The sequence below is a fragment of the Atractosteus spatula genome, chromosome 1 (genome assembly GCF_055471065.1).
Source record: "Atractosteus spatula isolate fAtrSpa1 chromosome 1, fAtrSpa1.hap1, whole genome shotgun sequence".
Lineage (NCBI taxonomy): Eukaryota > Metazoa > Chordata > Actinopteri > Semionotiformes > Lepisosteidae > Atractosteus > Atractosteus spatula.
Window position 1 is genome coordinate 9,870,822 of NC_142706.1, and position 19,677 is coordinate 9,890,498.

A 19,677-nucleotide genomic window follows, 5' to 3' on the forward strand; every position below is an offset into this window, starting at 1 on the left:
ATCGCAGTTTTAGGCAGGCTCATTCGTAAATGTCTATCTAGATGAAATTAGGATTCAGCATATCTTCTGACAAATCAGTCCTAGAGTTAACCAGCACTCAAGCCATCAAACCCACGGACTCCGAAGTCAATTACATTTGATGTTTCCATAATGCATAAAATTTAATTTCATTAAGTGTAAGTGCACAGCTTCAGAATTTCAAGGGCTATATTGTTCAGTGGCATTTGTTCCACTCAAGATTTTAGTTGAAATATTTATAGTCTTATTTATACCCATTTAACACTCCTATGATCCTTAATAATTTAGCCAATCCTGCATACTACTGGATCATACCCTTTTTTGTGCAGTAAATACGCACCATTTATTTAAATATACTCAAAATACCCACAAAACCGACTTCTCTTGCACCACTTTGTTAACTCTGTATTATAGTGCCATCCATGGTTTGTTTTACTAATGGAAAGAAAATATCATGCATTTAACTGTTGTATCACAGATAAGGTGGACCGGTTCAATGGCAGGCAGTCAACTTCAAAATACCCAATGTACAATGGTGTTGTTGCTAAGTGCGGTAAACAGAAATGTAGTAAATCAGCTCATACAGATACATTTTCAGTGCTAGTGTCACATAGACTCACTTCTATCTGACTAATCTTTGCAGACTTCAGGATAAAGATGAAATTATCTTTAATAAACATTTAAAGCCTTTACCTTTAATTAGCCTTTAATTAGGCTTTGAGATCCAACAACCAAGGTTAACAGGTGTTATATACTGATGTCCACTGACCCTTATACTCCGGTAAAAAAAAACCACACACTTCAGTGAATTCAGATAAACTTTTTGCACCGCTTTTACAGCGCTGAACGTACTCTGGTGATGCATTTTTATTTTTACCGCAAGCCACGCGACATACAGCAGGCGGCAGTAGGAGAAAACAGCCTCATAGTTCAAGTCAAGACATGTGCAATCACCAAGTGTGTAGTCGCTGTTTATGACGCTGAAAGGGGATGAAATCAACTATCGATATACGGATTTCACAGCAAGATGGCGGAAATAAATACGAAACAAATGCTTCAGAAAAGGTAATAAAAGACTGTGGTCTTAATTTTTAAAGCTCGTTTCATAGCATAGTGTTTCGGATAACGAAAAGTAAAACAAATTGGGACATTGTAATTGGTTTATTATTTTGCAGAATAAAAAGTGTGATAGCAGCCAACACCCCAATTTTTCCTGCGTTCACCGATGACTTTCCCATTGATCTGTTTAAAATTTCAGCCTCATACAAAGCGATACCATACCGTCCGTATCTAATTCTTTATAGCTCTTTTATATTTCATTAGATATCTGTCACACTAAATATATTTTGAAATAACTTTGGAAATAGCATGTCTCCTCATTATCTTCAGGGTCTGAATGGTAACAAATATTCACATTGTCATTTGCGACCTTTTTAATATTTTTTTATGATTACACATTTTTACGCCGATAACATGATTATTCGTGTTGATTTGATCTGCTTTTATAGTGCAAAGATCGCAGCGGGAGCAGTGGTGTGCGTAGAGAGTGAGATAAGAGGAGACGTTACAATTGGTAGGTTACCCTTCCTTTTTTCTGTATTTGGTATGCTTTCTAATCAGATTGTGCTTCACAACTTGTCATACCTAATTGTATTAAATATCGGGCTAATGTCCACGATAAAAATATGCATTATCAGTGTTGCGTCTTGATTCAGTATCTGCATCTTGAGTTCTTCCTGTCGCTATAGCCATTCTTGCAGTTTGTGGTCCTGGTTAACTACGAGTGATAAGCTTCTTTCATTTCTCTTGGGTAAGTGAAATATGTGAAAATTGGATACCAATAAGTGGAGTAAATGTTTTTTAGTGTATATACAATACAGGCTAAACAGTTCATATGACAGTCAAACAGTGTTTCTTGCTCTTTCTAAGTTTGTTTGAATGATTTCCCAAGACAGAAATAACCTTTGAAAATTCCTTGTGGAACTATTCTCGCAGGTCCTAGGACAGTGGTACATCCCAAGGCTCGCATTATAGCAGAAGCCGGCCCCATTGTCATTGGAGAAGGCAACCTGATTGAAGAACAGGCTATGATTTGTAATGGGTAGGAGATGCTCTGCGGTTTCCCCATCAGTCTATTTCCATGGTAGCAATATTTGCTTACACTGTATTTTTATCTTTATATAGCTTTCCAGAAAACATCACACCAGACACGGACAGTTGGGAGCCCAAGACTATGACAATTGGAACAAACAATGTTTTTGAAGTAGGATGCAGTATCCTTTTCTTTCAGAAAGAAACGTTCTAAATTTGTGGTGCATTGCATGTTCTAAAATGTGACATATTCACAACATTTTCAACACATTTATGTGATGCATCATTTTGAATTCAAAGGATCAAGTAGATGTCAGTTCTTTCAGAAAAGAATTAATTTCTATTGTTTTCACAGGAAAAATAGAAAAGTTAGATGCATGCTTTGTTTAATGAGAAGAGTGATTTGATAAAAACCCATTGGCACTGTAAAATATCAAACTATCATAGGGTAGTGAATGCTTTCAGGTGTGTACTTAAAGATTTCTTTGACTGACTTGCACAGCATCACAAGCTATGAAAATTGGTGATAACAATGTCATAGAGTCTAAAGGTAAGACCTGAATCTTCCTTTCCCCTTCTTCGATAAAAGTCAACAATACATCATATAAGGGAGGATTAATGTTGCATTATACCATAGCTTTTACAGTACAGTGATCAAAACAAGCTATACAACTATATGAATTGTATAGGTATGATTTAATTATATTGAAAATTTATGAGGTTGGCATTCTATGGATTACCATTAAAGAGTGCGTGCTTCACTTTTTATTTCTATTTTCATTAGAAGCTCACAGGTTGCTTATTCTTTAAATTAAATTAGTTCCACATGTAGGTATGACCAAGTGATTTTCTTAAAAAAGAAACTTTCTGAGAAGGGATATATTTCAAGCAGAAGAGATGTCTTTAATCCGAAAGAATCTTGAAGCTACAACTGTTATTCATTTGTCACAATGCTGTTTTATAATGAATTCGAGCAATTCACAGTTAACAAGCAAGATTTATGTATGCATCTAAATTCCTTTGATGCATAAGGTTGCTCTTCTTCATCTAGCTGAAGTCGGTAGGAATGTAATCCTCACTAGTGGTTGCATCATTGGAGCCTGCTGCCAGGTGAATACATGCGAGGTCATTCCGGAGAATACGGTCATCTATGGATCAGAGTGCATGCGCCGCGTGCAGACCGAAAGACCTCAGGTCAGTTCCATGTTGGCATATTCCCACACATTCTGCCCGAGGAGAATGAGGTGTAAATCTCAAAGACATAAGAAGCCCTAAACCCCTGTAGGCTGTCTAAAAATATCTATTGAAAAAGTATAAGTAAATAAGAAAAGGTAAGGTGATTACCTTTTCTTTTTTTCTAAAATAACATTAGTTAAGCTTTTGGTACTATGTTTTTCAAATACTTTAGGTGACTGAGGTGCAGATTTACTTTTAAAATGTTCATGCAGACGTTTAATTGATTTGTGTTTTGTGTTTAATTGATTTGTGTTCATTTGTGTTTTGATTTATTGTTCGTATTTAAAAGGTCATGGGAAAAGACTTACTAGTCACCAAACCTAAGAACACTGTTAGTAGGCTCTTGCTGCTGCTATTTAACGTTGCTCCTGCTCCATACATGGAAAGATTCAATGGATTTCTCTCCTATAGCCTCAGACGCTCCAGCTAGATTTTCTAATGAAGATTCTTCCCAATTATCATCATCTCAAGAAGACTGTCAAAGGAAACTCCACTCCTACAAAAAACTGAATGTTATGTGAACTGATTTTGTTCTCAGCATCACCTGGCCTGCACACTATAAAGGTATTTTATGTTTATACTGAACAGCACTTGCATAGCTGGCTTTGTCAGGAATTTCTTAAGACCTCTCTTAACAATTGTGATGTGACTCATGAATGAAAAAACAAAACCTTGGGACACCCAGCATGTTCTTTTGAAAAGCATACCCTTAGAAATGGTATTCTTTTTCTTTTAGGTTGAGCCTGTAAGATGTTTTTTTGGTGCACATTATTCATATTTTAAATTATTTTATTAGTTGCTGCTGTAGCTACAAAAACCTATACATCATAATGTTTCTTTATTATGTTTTTACCTAAAAATGTTGAAGTAAAACTGTTCATTCCAATACTCTAAAAAATAAAGCTAAGAAACAGTAAATGTTTTCATGTAATACCATTGTTATTGCTAAATAAAGATAACTCTTTAATAATATTTTCTTTTTAGTTTTTGTAGCCAGAGCATTGCATATGAATACTCCTTTTGTACAAAGGTAATGCATTTATCCTTATAGTCAAAGACCTAGATGTCTGTGTGTTAAAAAGCACTTTAATAGCTTTTCAAGTGGAAATGAATAAAAAAAAATGTTATGAAAGCACTACCCAGCCAGTTACGAATTTTGAGGCATCACTGTAAATAAATGTTTTGCAGATATTAATGGGCATTGTATCAGCACTTTGTTCCTCTGATCTTGTGCAGATAAACTCCCCTTTTTGTATGTTTCACTCTAAGTTATATATCCACTTTGATCAGCAGACATGTATACATTTCCCCAATCTCTTTTTTACTGTTTGTGTTTCTCCTGATGGAAGGAGCTCAAATTGGTGGTGGTCATGACAGTCAATGATCATACTGGCCTTCTGCACTATTTGTTTGACGTTCTGTAGATGTCTTGAAGCTGTAGTTGTTGTGCACCAATAATTTTGCTGGCTACCTTCACAATCCTGTAGTTATTGTGTGTGTTAAGGTTACCAACTCAGTTAGGACAGATGCAATAGAATTCCAGTGGATTCTTCTCCATGCTTGATAAATATAAGTAGTAAGAATCCATCCTTAGAGATTGTGTCATCCTAGCTGCTTGCTTGGCACACCATAAAAAATAAGTAAGAGGTGCATCAAACATCCCGTTTCTGTTTTTTTGTTAATGCATGAACATTTTTTAATGAAAAAAACTCAGAGATTGATATAGCTATATCAAACGTAACCCCTTCTTCATCATACATATGATCATTTCCTTTGTGCTATTCAGTGAGCCTTTTAAAAAGGATATTTCCTGTTTTAAAAATCCATAACATCTTCATTCTATTCAGCTTCATGGTTGTGCCAGAGCCTATCCTGGCAAGCAACACGTACCAGGCGGCGTACTCCCTGGGTGGGACGCAGTCCGTCTGAACCGTTTATTCATTTTGATTGCTGCCATGTCTTTAAATTTCACAAGGTGGTGCTGCTGAGCCATATATGCATACAGTTAGCATTGTTCCTGGTTTACTTGTAATTGCACTGGAAGTTGGAGCGTTCAGAGGCAACATATTGTGTGCTAAGGTTTTCTATTACAATAATGTAATAGAGAAGGCTTGTGATGCAGAAGAAAATGATGTAAATTGAATAAAATATTTTGAATAGTTGTCCGTGGTTTGAGGGATTACACTTTGATAATATGAAACTGCATTGTTAGTGACTGGCCTTGGTTAACCTTTGTGGTAATGGTAACTGTATATGATGTACAGTGTATATACAGTATTATTGTTCTGTTTCATTAATAAAAATCTGCCTTGCTTCAATCCCTTTCCATATTTACAGTATACAAAGTCTTAGCAAAAGACCAGAAGGTCAGATCTCCAGGTTGTGAGTACCTATACAAATAATTGAACATCCTACTAGGATTGATACGGTGTGTTTTTGGCCTCTAGTTGGTCACCAAGCAAAATAAATCCTCCTCTGATTTAATCCCTGATTTACAGTAAGTATATTTCTTGATTCAGCTTAATTAGAAAGGAGTTCTTGTTACATTAGTGTGGTCCAATCTTTCAATACTGAATCTGTCCATCTTATTTACAGTGTATAACTCACTTGTAACACAGATTCATGGTTCAGTTATGTATATAAAATTAATCTATTCACCCCCACATAACATATGGGCAGTATAAATAATATTTTGTTCTTTATCTTTCATAAAGCTAGATTGAAAACGTTATAGACACTTCAAATATCATTAAAAATGTGAGCTACCTCAGTGGATTTAAGATTTATGACATTAAACTTGTTGATATACAGTATAATATGAGTGTCTGTATGAATCACTACAGAAGTGCGTAAGGCAAGTGAACTGATTACAGCTTCAGACCTTTTCATTCCTGCAGGTGATGAAAGGAGGTGAGGGCTTTGTTTCAGAAACTATAGATCTCAGAGAGATTGAACTGAAATCAGTGGGTAACCTGGTGCATGCAGTTTTGTGCAAAAGCTCTTGAGAAATATGTCTCATCAAATGACCAAACAGTCCAAAAAGGAAATACAGAATTGTGAAATGGTACACAAATCATAAACTGATATTTTGCTCTGATATACATGATTGTAATTCAGATAAGTGGGTAGTGCTGGAGATTCACACCTTTGGAAAGGCAAATGTACTTCATGCAATCAGAGAGCTCAGCAGAGTGTGCTGTGAAGCATCACTATTACTACCAGTGTCACTTTCAGTTTAGCTCTGCCATACCTGAATCCATCAAGGAATTTCAAAACTAAGAAGGCCCGAGCAGCCAAAGATAATCAAGAAACAAATTCTGGTTAATTCGTGTTCCGAAATGCAATTTGTATTTTTCTTTACCTAAGAAAAAGTAGACAACTATTCAGTGATTCGCGATAGGCGATGACTGAAACAATCGGTCCTGAAAAGCCAGTGTCTTCTCATTTTCATTCTACCTGGGGACCTACTGGTATAATTCAATTATTGACTTATTGAGGTAGTTTTTGTTCTCTATAAAGCTTTTAGGGGTGTGGCTGTCCAGGACAAGAAGAGAGCATTGCTGCCACACATTATTTTTTTTCTTTCTTTGAATGGTTTAATATTCTCTTAATTTCTTATCCCAAAATATTTTGAACAGAGTTATTTTTGCCATATATACTCATAAATCGTGCTGATAATGAGAAAAATTACATTTTCTTTATAAACCAATGTTTCTGTCATGAACAGCACACATTTTTTTTAGCTGACAAGCACACTCCACTCTCCTCTCCAGATACAAAAATCCAAATTCAAGGTTTTTCGGTAACCTGGAAAAAAATACTTGACCACTCCACAACCACAACACAGCATACTGTAGACTGTATATATGTTTGAACTGATATGTCATGTTCAAAAGGCCACAAACTGCTGGAAAGATAAAACTTTTCTGACAGCTGGCCTTTACATCCAGACTCCCTTTCCAGTTTAAAAGTGAAAGGTGACCTATAAATTTCTGTGGTATACGTTTTATTTGACCAGAATTGTTTGAATTCTCCCCATGAACTCAAGTACAACAAAAATTTAAGCCATTTTTGATTGCTTTCCTGCAAGTTTTATTGTTTTAAAGTATGAGTAAATATTTGTTAAAAAACAATGTACTGTATAGCAATTATTTATGTGTTCAGTAAAATAATCACCCACCTCATACATGAATATTTCTGTTCAAATTGTCTTTGATTATAAATATACATCTCACATCTTAATGCCAAGGCCACTGAGCCCTTTAAAAAACTACACACAGCTGTACTGTACTGGTATCTAACTCCAAGATTTTGCTGAATATATAACAACATTTTCATTTTAATCATGAAAACAGATGTCTCTCAAAAATCCTGACGACAGAAGAAATGCCTTTTATTATTTCAGTAGATCTATATTTTAAGAGACGAGAGAGACTAGAGACGGATAAGGATAAGGACATACTTGAGCTTTAATTTATTCATACTTTATGAGTAGATTATTTACTGTAAATGGAAGACATGCATTGTGACAGCATGACAGAAAAGGAGATGCGGGAGCTTCCGAGGGGATTCTGGAAAGCTGTGTGGTAGTGAGCTTCAGCAGGCAGGCTGATTAGGTGTTGCAAGTGGGCTGGTCAGTCAAGGGAAAAGGCAGGTGGCAGGGGAGTGACAGTTACACCGCTGAAAACCAGGGACTGAAGCGGACAGGTTTCGCATACATCTGCTCTTCATTGTGCACTGACAGCAAAAGGCAAAAACCAGCCAAAGCGCCTGAGTGCCGTAACGCAGTAACTCCAAAACATAAGAGCAACAGCGTCATGAAGACAAACGGACACTGTGTGCTGATTGCCTAACGAGAAGGGGAGCGTGGTCAGCTGGTGAAGCGCTGAAGCGCTGTCTGGGGTGACAGGAGCAGGGCAGCGGAATGACGGCTGTCCGGGGTCAATGGCAGTGGAGCCACTGAGCAGGGGCTGGCTGGAAGGCAGGCAGCAGGTTCAGCCAGATAAGAAGGGGATGCCGGGAGAAGCAGGGAGTGGCGCAGGTGAACGAGGACTGCCCCGGACGGCAGGCAGCAGGGAAGCTGTACAGAGGCTGCCTGGAGAGAACAGGAGAGAAAATAAAGGTCTCCACTAGATCGATATGCTTTTTGAAAAATTAGATTTAGCGCTTGCTAGACAAATGCAAAGCTCGTGGCCGGGTGACTCCAGAGAGCTCAATGTCAGAGCGCTGGTCCAGCAGGGAACTGAGCCTGAAATAGGCGGATCAGTCAGGCCATTGATTGCTAGATTTGCTGCCTGACTAATAGATTGTCGGAGGGACAGAAAGATGGCCCGAGCTCGTTCTCATGGGCCCGGTGGACGGGCAAGAGCTTGTGGGAATACATCGGGTTGCCATGACAATGCCAGACTGCAAGCTCCTCCCAGCCCAGGGGTAACACCATCATTATGAAATTAGCTATAGATACCAAAATCAAATGGCTCCCTTTGCATTTGTCTCAAGCATCCCTCCTCCACTCCATCCCCGGCTTGGTCCACCCCTCTCTGAATGGGGTCCGAGCCTCGTAGTCCTATGGCCAGGAGGCTACCCATTAGCCAGGAGGATTAAGACAAACTTATCTAACCAAGTAATCCAAACACCCACAATGCATTCAATTCTAGGATGTTGATGTCCCTAGGGAAATTAATGTTTACAAGTTTATCAAAATAAAATCGTGGGAAATTTCATTTAGGCAAGTACAGGATGTTAACGTCCAATATATGTAATGTATTAACTTTCATTCTCTTAAACATTAACTAGGGTAAATCAAGTCAGTCTCTTCTTCACATTGTAGTGTATCTAATTATAACTGTTGAAAAACATTCAGGTATTTCTCATTGATAAGCAAAGAAACCATTCATGCCATATCAATATTATTGTTTTCTATATACATTAGCAACACATTCTTTTTGTAAAGCTCACATTAAATTATTTTCAAAGCTCTTCACCATAAAGTAATGTAAATTGTGTGGATACTGCAGTATTTTTGTTCACAATTGTATTGAAAACAATCAGAACACCGTATGGATTAAAAGCACTGAAGCTACACTTAATACTGTACATTTGTCATTGTCCGTTTACTACAAGGTCAGTTTTTCAACCTGCTGAAAATAATTTGCGTATAAAAGTAGCTTCCAAATAACTGCTAAACAAGAGATTACATCATATCAAACATAACATCATTTTAGGTTTGAAGGTTGGATTTAAACAAAATTATCTTTCATATTTTAACTACCTTTTACATTTTTATCTTTTGATTAAATGTACAGTATATCACTTTATACACATTTGACCGGTGAAAAATTACGGCTGATCTGCTGTTGTATGTTGTATGTGTATAAGGGACAAACCAAACTACTGTGTTATCAAACTAGCTCCAGAAAAAAACTAATTATTGTCCTAATTACTCCAACAATTGCATGAAACAAAAAAATGCAAACTTGTTTACAAATTATAAGAACAGTGGGCAGTAGTATTCTGTGTTGGTCCAGTATATACAATACACTACAAAAGCATTGGGAGAGAAAAGCCAAATGTTTTATTTACAATCAATCAATGTGTATTTGTTATCCAGCTATGAATATGATTGATAGGTAATAATAATGACTTATAAGCACTGAAATGCACTTAAAGTGAACACTTCTGGTCGGTTGAGATCACTGGGTTGAACACAAAGTATGTTTTTGTTATAATATGAACAAAGGAATGCTTGGAATTACCCAATTCCACAGTTTTGACTTTGTTGTCCCAATACATTTGGAGGGCACTGTACATAGATACATTTTAAACATTTGGCTGATGGCCTTTTTGTGAAATCAAGAAAGAAAAATCTGTCACAGATGTCCTACATTAGGAGCAGAACTTCTCCAGAGCTATATTAGTTGAGAATTTTGTAATACCAAAATTCTGCAGACCTTCCTTTCTTTGATTTATCTCTCCCTTCCCCCTACCCTGATCTGCAATTGTAAGAGCTGAAAAACATTCCAAGGGGGAATTGTAATTCATTATAGAAACATATGTCAACACTTTGGAACTCACATTTAAAAATGCTTAAGGTGGTTCCTATCAGTCTTGCCTTCTCCTTAACCCTTTCACCATTTCCTCAGCTGAGACAGTTGTGCCATACTATATCATTACTTTGTGTAAGGGAAAAAATTTTTTGCAAAGTCTTTCTGTGCTGTATATTTCCAGGAGTCACTGTTTACAAAGTAAAGATGCTTCAGTAGAATTTTGGAAAATATGGTTTGTTTTTCTGAGCACACTACTATTGTAGCTTGCCCGTATTGAAAGGGTTACTGGGTGTACAGACTTATCTTACTTTGAAGAGTAATATTTTACCCCATCCTTCACAATGCAACCTACACACACCTATGCATGTAACCCTGACAAAATGTTTCTGCAAGATGTCATGATCTCACCGTCTGCAAAACAGTGTGGGTACAAGCCAGTTTTTTTATCTTTGTGGATGTTTTTGTGTCACAAAGATTCTCCACATTCTTTAAGAAACATTACAAAATACAAAAGAGGTATGCGATAGTATCTGTTTGTTCAAATCACGTTAGGAAATGTCCTCCTTGCTCACACATCCATGAGGAAGTAACCTATGGATCTAAATGTAATCTTTACAGTATGTGTGAACAAACTGAAATTTGCCTACCAGCCCCCTCCCACTAAATAAACGTAGCTTCCCATAGGTTCATCAAAATAAATTTTGGAAAATTCCAAAAACAATTTTGACCATTAATGAACATTTTACATTGTTATAAAATGAACAAAATATTAATCTGGCTGGAAAAGGAGTGCCAAGGAGTTTTGTCAGCTGTTAAAAAGCCTTATGACTTTCCTTAAGGGAATGGAAAAAGACTGGCAATTTCCTACAGTTAACCACAGGGTCTGCACTGGCAGCATCATGCCACAGTTGACTGAACATGTTTCCCACAATCTTGCTGTATTTCAAAGTAACATTGTAATGTCTAGACGTCTACAGCAAACATATAGGAAATAACACGTTTGAGTAAACTATTGACACTGAAGTGTCTGGTGACATGTATTTGGAAACTCCAAATTAGGCTGTTGTCACTTACATCTTGCACAAACATTGTGGTGGGGCAACATTCAGAATGGGCCCAGTGCATTCTGGAACTTGTGCTGAACAGCCTACACATCCAGGAATTACCGTAGCTGCCTGGTGCCAGCTCTAGCTGGAATGTTGCTCATCACTTAGAGAGCTCGTCTGCCAGAGAAAGCAACCGTGCTTTCTCCACTGTGGTTAATGTCAGGAGCAGATGTGTAGCTTGCCACTCATGCAGGCTTGCCATAAAGCAGCAGTTCTGATAAGGGTTCTCATAACAAACCAGAAGGCAGTCTTTTTTCACTCCTGTAAATATAAGCAAATCTTAACAAAGTAGCATTAAATTAACTGCAAATGAAGTATTGGAATAAAGCAATTTACAGAGCAAAGTTCACTTAAATTACCTCCTATACTTCATAAGGATTAGAATGTATCCATGATGCATAGAATATGGGTCGTATTTATGTTTAGAGAAAACATGAAGGCATCAACAAGATGGACTGATTATAACCCCCCACTATCTGTAGTATTAGTCATACAAAACAATTATCTTCACTTCTGTTTTTTACTTTGTATAAACACTATTGGGAATCAAGATTCTTAAAGACACTGGAAAGATTTTTCTTTATTGCCATGTGGGGTCATTTCTTTTAGTTTTTTTTTAATTTTAAGCATTTTACAATTGCATTTACAGCCTCAAGTAGCGTTAGAACAGAAGCCCTTTTCCGCCTTCATTTATTTGTAAAGGAATACAGGATGAAATAAAACTTTTTTAAGGAGGCCAGCTGCCAGGAATTGAAATGTTGCTGTGAAAGCAAACGATTAATAAATTTGATTTGCCTTGGCCAGAGTGTCTGCTCTACAATTTGACCCATTTCCTAAGTCAGTCATGAAAAGAGCAAAATGGCAGGCTAATGGCAAGGCAGCCTTTCTCAATCTGCTTCATTGACTTTAATGAAACTGTGGCCCAACAGTATTACAACATCCTGCAAAGCAGGTTAGCTTGATCAGAGAAAGTCTGGAAATGACAGAGCACACTGGGTGGGAGCAAAGTGCTGTGAGAATTGCTGGCGTGTGGTTTGAATCTATATATAGAAGCAATGGCACTTCACCGCACTGCTGCCTCTTGCTCAAAAGGACACAGGATGCAGGACACAGATCGTACTGATTACATCTTGTACCATCCAAAAGTATTCACCCCCTTACAAAGATGTCCAGTTTTGTTGGTGTACAGTATACACATGTGCTTGAAATTCACTACCTGACTGAAGATCTTTATGAAGGCAGGTGTATTAATTATGAAATTATGTGAACCACAAATAATGCACACAGAGAAACAAAACTTGTTTTAAGATGTTAATGTTAATGTTATGTTAAGATGCCTACAATTATTTTACATTTTATTTAACTTTGCTGTTTCTTTTTTAACATTATTTAAACGGTAACTGGGATTAAGTGACCAACAAGTTCAAAATAACAAAGGAAAATGAGTGGTACAGACAATATAGTTTGCCATTCCTCTGTAACCCTTGGAGATCCTCTCTACAGTATATCTTGACACTGGGTAGGACAAAGCCATCTGCAACAGAGAGACTGCAGAGCACGCTGTATGTAGGTTTCCTCCCAACAAACACTGGTGTGAAATATTTATAAAGACTTTTTACCTCCCGTGTCCCAACCCTAACTGCTACACTACCTTAACACAAAACACACACACAGAGACTACTTAACACAGAGTACACTGAACACACATTATTAGCAGAAAGCTCTCACAGTGAGACGATATTCTAATAATCAATTAGAATAATTGACTGGGAGATATATGGACAAATACAATTCTATTTTGCATAAGCTACCCTATCCTTTTTAGTTTTGATACTGAGACATCCACATGACAGTCTTATTGTCGAGAAACAGCTGCAAAGTCTAGTTGTTCTCTCGCTATTTATTGAGGAAGGAAAATGCTGTCTTTTATGCCCTAAAGATGCATTTGCTCAGGTTGCTTGGCAAATCAATTTTAATGGGTTAAAGAGAGCTTCTGCAACTACTACAATATGTTAGGTTAACCTACTGCCCCAGACATTAATTAAAATTTAACTGCTCAAAGTCTTGAATAAAAACATCATGTTATACCAAATTGCCTTGTTTAATAAAGCAATATTACATTGCATTGTGTATTGCATTGTTAAAGGACAGGCATTTTTTATTTACAGTACATCTTACATTTATTTCGTTCTCTTTAAAGTTTCTAAAGTTGCAATTTTCTAGAAATGTCACTTTTTTTATTTTAATTACAACATTATGAGTACAGAGTGCACCGAGAGAGTAGAATAAACAGTGATAGAGTACAGCAAGCATCGTCATTCTAGGACTCATCTTCTCATCTTATTATTAATCTTCCTATTCTTCATCTTTTGCACTTTCTGCATCTTCTACATTTGGTCATCTTTTGCAGAATATGCATCAATATGGGTGCATCAATAAGGTTATGTAGCAGGTGAGTATTGGGAATTGAAGATGGTACATCCTTTATCTTATACAAATCATCATCTGGAGCAAAAGGATTTTCTTCTTGTGGTAATCTAATAATGAAGAAGGGAGCATCTGGTTTAATGCTAATGAAGTTCAATTGCCATTTACTGTACTGGAAATTATCCCTCTAGATTGTTGCCAGCCTCTGTCTCTGTAGAATTCTGTAGACATTCTCTTTTAAGCCTAAGGCTTGTAATCCAAGGGAATATAAATTACCAGCCATATACCTAAGAACAAGGATGGAGTGAAAACCATCATATGACAGATCAAATGATGGGGACTGGGCCAACATGTGGGTCCTCTTTTCACTCCCCTTAGAGATCAGGACTGTAAGAATATTCAATCACTACAAATGACACAGAACCTTTAGAAATTTCTCCACACATTTTCTAAGGTCCTGAGATGTACTATGTCGTGATCGGAATCCCTCCTCTTAAGGGCGCTCCAGCCCTTTCGTATTTTAGTCGATTATGTGCACCTGCCCTCTGTTTGTCCCTCCTTATTTAAGCTGGGCGCTCTCGCTATTCCTGGCTCTGCATTGGAAGACAGATGCCTGGAGAACCACTTACCATCAAGTCGTCCTACGTCCGCGGCTTGAAGGCATAGGCTTCCTAACGGTATTCTGACCAAGCTGAGTCCGGGGCTCAGAGCACCTGGCCTCGTTATCCAGTTTTTATCTTCCTGGTTCCCTGTCCCTCTCCCTGTTCTGGATTCCATTCCGGATTTTAACTGTGTTTGTTTTGTCCTGGATCGATCCCCCGGTTTTGGACTTTGGACTGCGCCCTGGATTCCCCCATTTGGACTTCCCTGAACCTGTTTGCCATCGCCACGCCCCCCGAGCAATGGATCACCGTAGTCACGTCCCCCTGTCTGTCAATTCATCCTGATCCTCTTCGTCTCCTCCACCAGATGTCCTTCTCCACTTACTTCCGGATCATACTGTCTGCATAGGGTCCTTAACTGTGCTTCACGGGAGCCTGGACCGGCTCCCGTCACATACTCTACATGATTCACCGAACACACAAAAATCTACACCTGGCCTACCATGTCAGAAATGCTGTTTGAATTCAGTACTGCTGTTGCTTGATCAGATAACTCTGACATGTTACTTAAGCAAGTCCTATCTTTTCCAAATCCATAGTAGTTATCCTTTAGAATCCTAGTGCCTTACAGGTAATCCTCTATTTTATTTGTATTTATTATCATCATAATCTTACATGTCATAAACACAGGCTTTATTGGATTAGATTATGGCACATAACTGAGCCAATTTGAAAGAGCAAGAAGCAAATCAAGAGCATTGAAGAGAGTTCACGAAGTGCTCGAAGAAGCTGTATTGGCCTCATTAGTCACATTCAGGGCCAAAGACGACAACCATCCTTACTTGCAAGGGAAAGCCAATGAAAATAAAAGAAGGAATGTCTCACATGATTATCTCTGAGAAAACTGTTTTCCTGTTTTTTTTGTTTTTCTTTTTACCACACTGTTCTTTTTAATAATTTAATCAATTCTTTCATAGTCCTCATATTTTACTTAATTGATTCTTTAACCTAGAATGTTTTTTGTGTCAAACTCAGAAATGTAGTTTCTAACTAATAAATCCACTCCATGTGTTTTTGTTCAGATTTAAAGCAAAAGCTGTACCTTCATAAAGCTCGTAACTTCCTGTAGAGAAAGCAAAGGGGGTTCATGTCAGGATTATTGTTATTTTTTAAAATGCCATTCAAAGTCTCAGAGAAATCTTTTAGAAAAGCCTCCTTTTGAAGTAAGAAAGAGTTAAAAGGCAAGGTAGCATTTTGCACTTACCTGCTCTAGGATTGCAGGGACAATAAAAAAGTGTAAACCCATGTTGTTGTTTTATCTTGCAAATATGATTAAAACCCAGTGAGTTGTAAAAGCTGTAACTGTATCTCTTCTCTTTCCTGTTATATTTTTCATTTCTTGCTGTCTGTCTTTTTACAGATAGTGTTAGTTGAATGGACTGGCTGGAGGGGAATTCTGGTCTCATAAATTGCCAAGTTATCTGGTATTCACTGATCTGCATAACCCTAAATATGTAGGGAGCTTATCTAGTCAAATGCCTCAACTGTCCAAACACACTTCAATAGTTATGTTCCTCCTCGGTAGTCAAACTACCTCTACAAAATGAGATGCAGTAAAAATGACCAAACTCTACATCCATACTACTTCCAACACATAACAGTAGGTTCTGTGTGTGTCCATTACTACTGTTAGTTGTTAAAAGAACTCTAGACAAGCAAGAAATAAGTTTTCTAAATCCATGTTAAACATCCTCTAGAATCCCACAATTATACAGCTAATCAACTAGTTTTGTTCAGATGACTCTAACTTTACAGCTTTTAAAAGCTTTATCAGATCCTCCAGTCCTTTGCTATGGAACATGGGCCAGCATTTGTCATACAGGTGTTAAAGGCATTGGAGATGATAATATGAACTGGTGATGGAGTACATTGAAACATGTAGTCAAACTTATTTCAATTATACCCTCACTCACCAAGCAGGGTAGCTTGTAGTTTTTGTGGGTCCATTGATCAACTCTCTGATCCCTGATCTTGAGTCACAATTTCCTTCTGGTCTGAGGGATTCGGTTGTCTTGTAGCAGATTTCACACATGTTCACTGTGTGTGTTCACACAAAGAATCTCCCACACATTAGTTTCATACAGTATGTGTTTACTAAGTGTGTTTAAACTAAGACACCCCCACCAGTCTGGCATCACTTTTAGTGTATTCTAGCTGAGCATACCACTGCATTTGTGCATTTAGAATGCCACTTGCTCTCTAGAGCACTGTGGAGTTTCTGGTGTGTCAAATGTCCATGACAGATGGGTGTGTTGACTTCCTCCGAATTACATACAGAATTACCATCCATTTTCTAACTGCTTCTTCCAATTCAGGGTTGTGGGGGAGCCAGAGCCTATTCTGGCAAGCAACAGGAGCTAAGCAGGGTTCACCCTGGATGGGATACCAGTGCTTTGCAGGGTAGACAGACACACATTCACATCAGGACCAATTTTCACAGAAGCCAGTTAACCTAATGGTATGTGTCTGGACTGTGGGAGGAAACCAGTGCATCCAGAGGCCTGGACCGGCTCCCGTCCAAACACAAACTCAAACTCCATGCAAATAGCAGATAGGTCTGGAATTGAACCCAGGGCCACAGCACTGCAAGGCAGGAATGCTAACCACTGTGCCACTGTACTGCCTTCAGTATTTCCTGCAAATTGGATGAATATAAAACAAGAAATGTCGATTCTAGTTTTAATTATATATGAGTCCTATGGATTTTGTTTTAAAAATATGGACCATCATTGCAAAGTGCAATCTACTTTACAAGAAAACCAAAAGATAAGCATATACAGGACCAAAATGTAGTGTACATAGACATGCCTGGTACTGTACCTCCTTTGACAGCAATCAGCTGATGAGCTGTTTCCAAAGATCAAAATTTTCAGGTAAAAACGAAAAGGTGAAGCCTACAAAGAAAAAGAAAACGTTTGTAGAAAGTATTAAGCATAGTGATCATTGTATCAACTCGGTTTGGCCTTTCACAGTTTGAAAATCTTGGCATCATTTAAGTAAGACTGAATAAAGTTGCAAGTAGTTCCAAGACAAACTATTGACTAAAAGATCCTGAATGAAGACTACTTGGACACAGCTATACACGCTATCTCAGCCACCCAATTATTATTCAATTAAATGTCAAGGGGGCTTTGAAGGAAGTTGTTCCTGTCAGGAAGCCTATGCACTTTAAACTGCCTGCATCAAACAAAGGAGAAAAAAATCAAAAGACAGTATCAACAACTGACTTCCTCCGTATTACATACAGTATTCCTTATTTTGCATAATGTATGCTGGTGAGCGAAAGCTGTTTCTGTCTTTTAAATGTAGTTTAGGCGCATACGATTTTTCTTTAAAAATAGAACTAAAACACATTTTAAGACCAGTGTTCATTTTTTAGTATCTATATGCCTACTTGAAGTGCGTGTCACAACTGATCAATAATCGTTTTGTATCGGGGTATAAGAAAGATTGCGCTGATACAGCTACATTTAAAAATACCCCCAAGAACCTTCTTGCTGGTTCTCGCTCTCTTTTTTGCATATCTTTGTCAGCCTGAAGCGCTCTTCTGTTTCGTATCCTTATTATCAAGTTGCGTTTTTAGAAACATTCCTAATGGCTTAAGTGGAACACAACATACAGTACGACCTGCCCCCTGTTTCTCTGTACCCAGCCTCCCAATGAGAGAAAGCTTACTTCTGTCGGGATCTGTCTGACGTTCTGGCCATACCAGCAACAAAAGAGAAATGATCAGGTTTTCTTCACACAGCAGTCAAAGTGGAGTATTCTGGAGACCTAGGAATCGGAGTTCATAGGCGTCTTCCCGGAGTAACAGACTGAAGTGAAACTGGCAGGATTCCCTGGCACCCAGACTCTGAGACCCCCGTCGGTTCTTGATCTTGGTTTCCTCGTTGTTTTTGGCTTTCTGGTTTCCATTCAACGCCGAAGTTCTTTGATGTTGACTAATTGAAGAGATTAGCATTCTTCAATTTCTGGACTGTATACTGAGGGTCTAATCTGCCTCCTGGATATCAACTGTACTGACAGCTGGATCCTTAAAAAAAAAGCTTACATAAACTTGAATTCAAAATGAACAGCAGCAAAACTGAAAAAGAGAACGAGTTAAATGAATATAACAGCCAAGAAGAAGAGGTAACATTTGTATTTCAATTCCTTCTTTTCGCGACATATTATCGTTTTTCCATATAAAATAGATCACGTGTTGGTAAATCCCGTGAGAAAACTTTTAATACATTTTGTTACTTCCAAGTGTCTTATGGTTTGTTAGACGTATTAATAGTACATACAGTGTGCACTCGGGCTTTAAAGCTGATGCACTCGAGATCAAGCACAAGCTCCACCGTGTACCCTTTTCGAAACCGAGCTACTGGATGTTGACTTTGAGAAGTTTTGGTCCCGAAATTGTGAATGGAGACGCGTATGTTGCACTGATTTAACTGGATTGGTAGTTGATCAAATACTAAAGCGCCCACTAATCCATTCATCAAATCACTGTATACGGTATATGATTCAATAAATCGTATAATATATTGAAAACAACCAACGCAGCATCGTTTTAACAAAGTGTTCGCCTGTTTTCGACCAGAGAAATTTGTGTTAATCTTAACCTCACTATTAACAATAAACCTTTTTTAAGCCAAATGTTATTACATTTTGCAGGCGTACGCGTTTGCATATTAAATGTTTGATCGTATATGAACGTTGAACTACATAATGTATTTCCAATAGTTTTTATTGGCAATATCGAACCGCTATTTCTAATATGTGTAATATACTTCATCCAATACTATGTGTCTATTGTTCAAAAATTATCTTTCGTTAGTTTTTTTTATAAAGTTAGTTTTATACTGTATAAAGGTTTTTCAGTTTTCTTTACGTACCCATGTGAATACATAAATCGCCAAGTGTATAAATATATTTATAATTCATCAAACAAAATTCAACATCAGCACATGATGATATTAATGACTGACTGGTGTAACTGGTTTACCAGTTTTTATTATTGGGAATTAACGCTTACTTGAAGTTGTTAACAAGTGCATTTCAGTAAAGCAAATATAGAAAATAAGTTATTTTTCCAAAATTGGGGTT

General features: G+C 37.6%; 2 protein-coding genes and 1 long non-coding RNA gene across 4 annotated transcripts in view; 2 read left to right on the forward strand and 1 right to left on the reverse strand.

Annotated features, from left to right (window-relative positions):
- Nucleotides 1–954: 954 nt before the first annotated feature.
- dctn6 (dynactin subunit 6) lies at nucleotides 955–5,663 on the forward strand. The gene is made up of 7 exons (XM_088919812.1): nucleotides 955–1,083; nucleotides 1,527–1,591; nucleotides 2,014–2,119; nucleotides 2,203–2,291; nucleotides 2,612–2,659; nucleotides 3,161–3,303; nucleotides 3,757–5,663. The coding sequence occupies exons 1-7, from the start codon at nucleotides 1,046–1,048 to the stop codon at nucleotides 3,853–3,855; spliced, it is 588 nt and encodes a 195-aa protein (XP_088775938.1). The 5' UTR covers nucleotides 955–1,045; the 3' UTR covers nucleotides 3,856–5,663.
- Nucleotides 5,664–15,908: 10,245 nt separating this feature from the next.
- On the reverse strand, nucleotides 15,909–18,408 carry LOC148840570 (uncharacterized). The gene is made up of 2 exons (XR_016091293.1): nucleotides 18,262–18,408; nucleotides 15,909–17,480 (listed from the first exon to the last, which is right to left on the reverse strand). It is a non-coding gene; the product is annotated as an uncharacterized LOC148840570 (long non-coding RNA).
- Nucleotides 17,775–19,677, forward strand: part of LOC148840571 (RNA-binding protein with multiple splicing-like) — a 39,108-nt gene continuing 37,205 nt past the window's right edge. For both annotated transcript variants that reach the window (XM_088919814.1, XM_088919815.1), the window contains exon 1: nucleotides 17,775–18,717. In XM_088919814.1, the coding sequence (XP_088775940.1) occupies nucleotides 18,655–18,717 (63 nt within the window). In that variant the 5' untranslated portion in view covers nucleotides 17,775–18,654. The remainder of the gene's footprint in view (nucleotides 18,718–19,677) is intronic.

Bases quoted from the DNA above. Each gene is read 5' to 3' on its own strand.
- dctn6 (XM_088919812.1), top strand. From the start codon at position 1,046: ATGGCGGAAATAAATACGAAACAAATGCTTCAGAAAAG. The intron at 1,592-2,013 runs GTAGGTTACCCT...CTATTCTCGCAG, and splicing joins AAGAGGAGACGTTACAATTG to GTCCTAGGACAGTGGTACAT. The intron at 2,120-2,202 runs GTAGGAGATGCT...ATCTTTATATAG, and splicing joins CAGGCTATGATTTGTAATGG to CTTTCCAGAAAACATCACAC.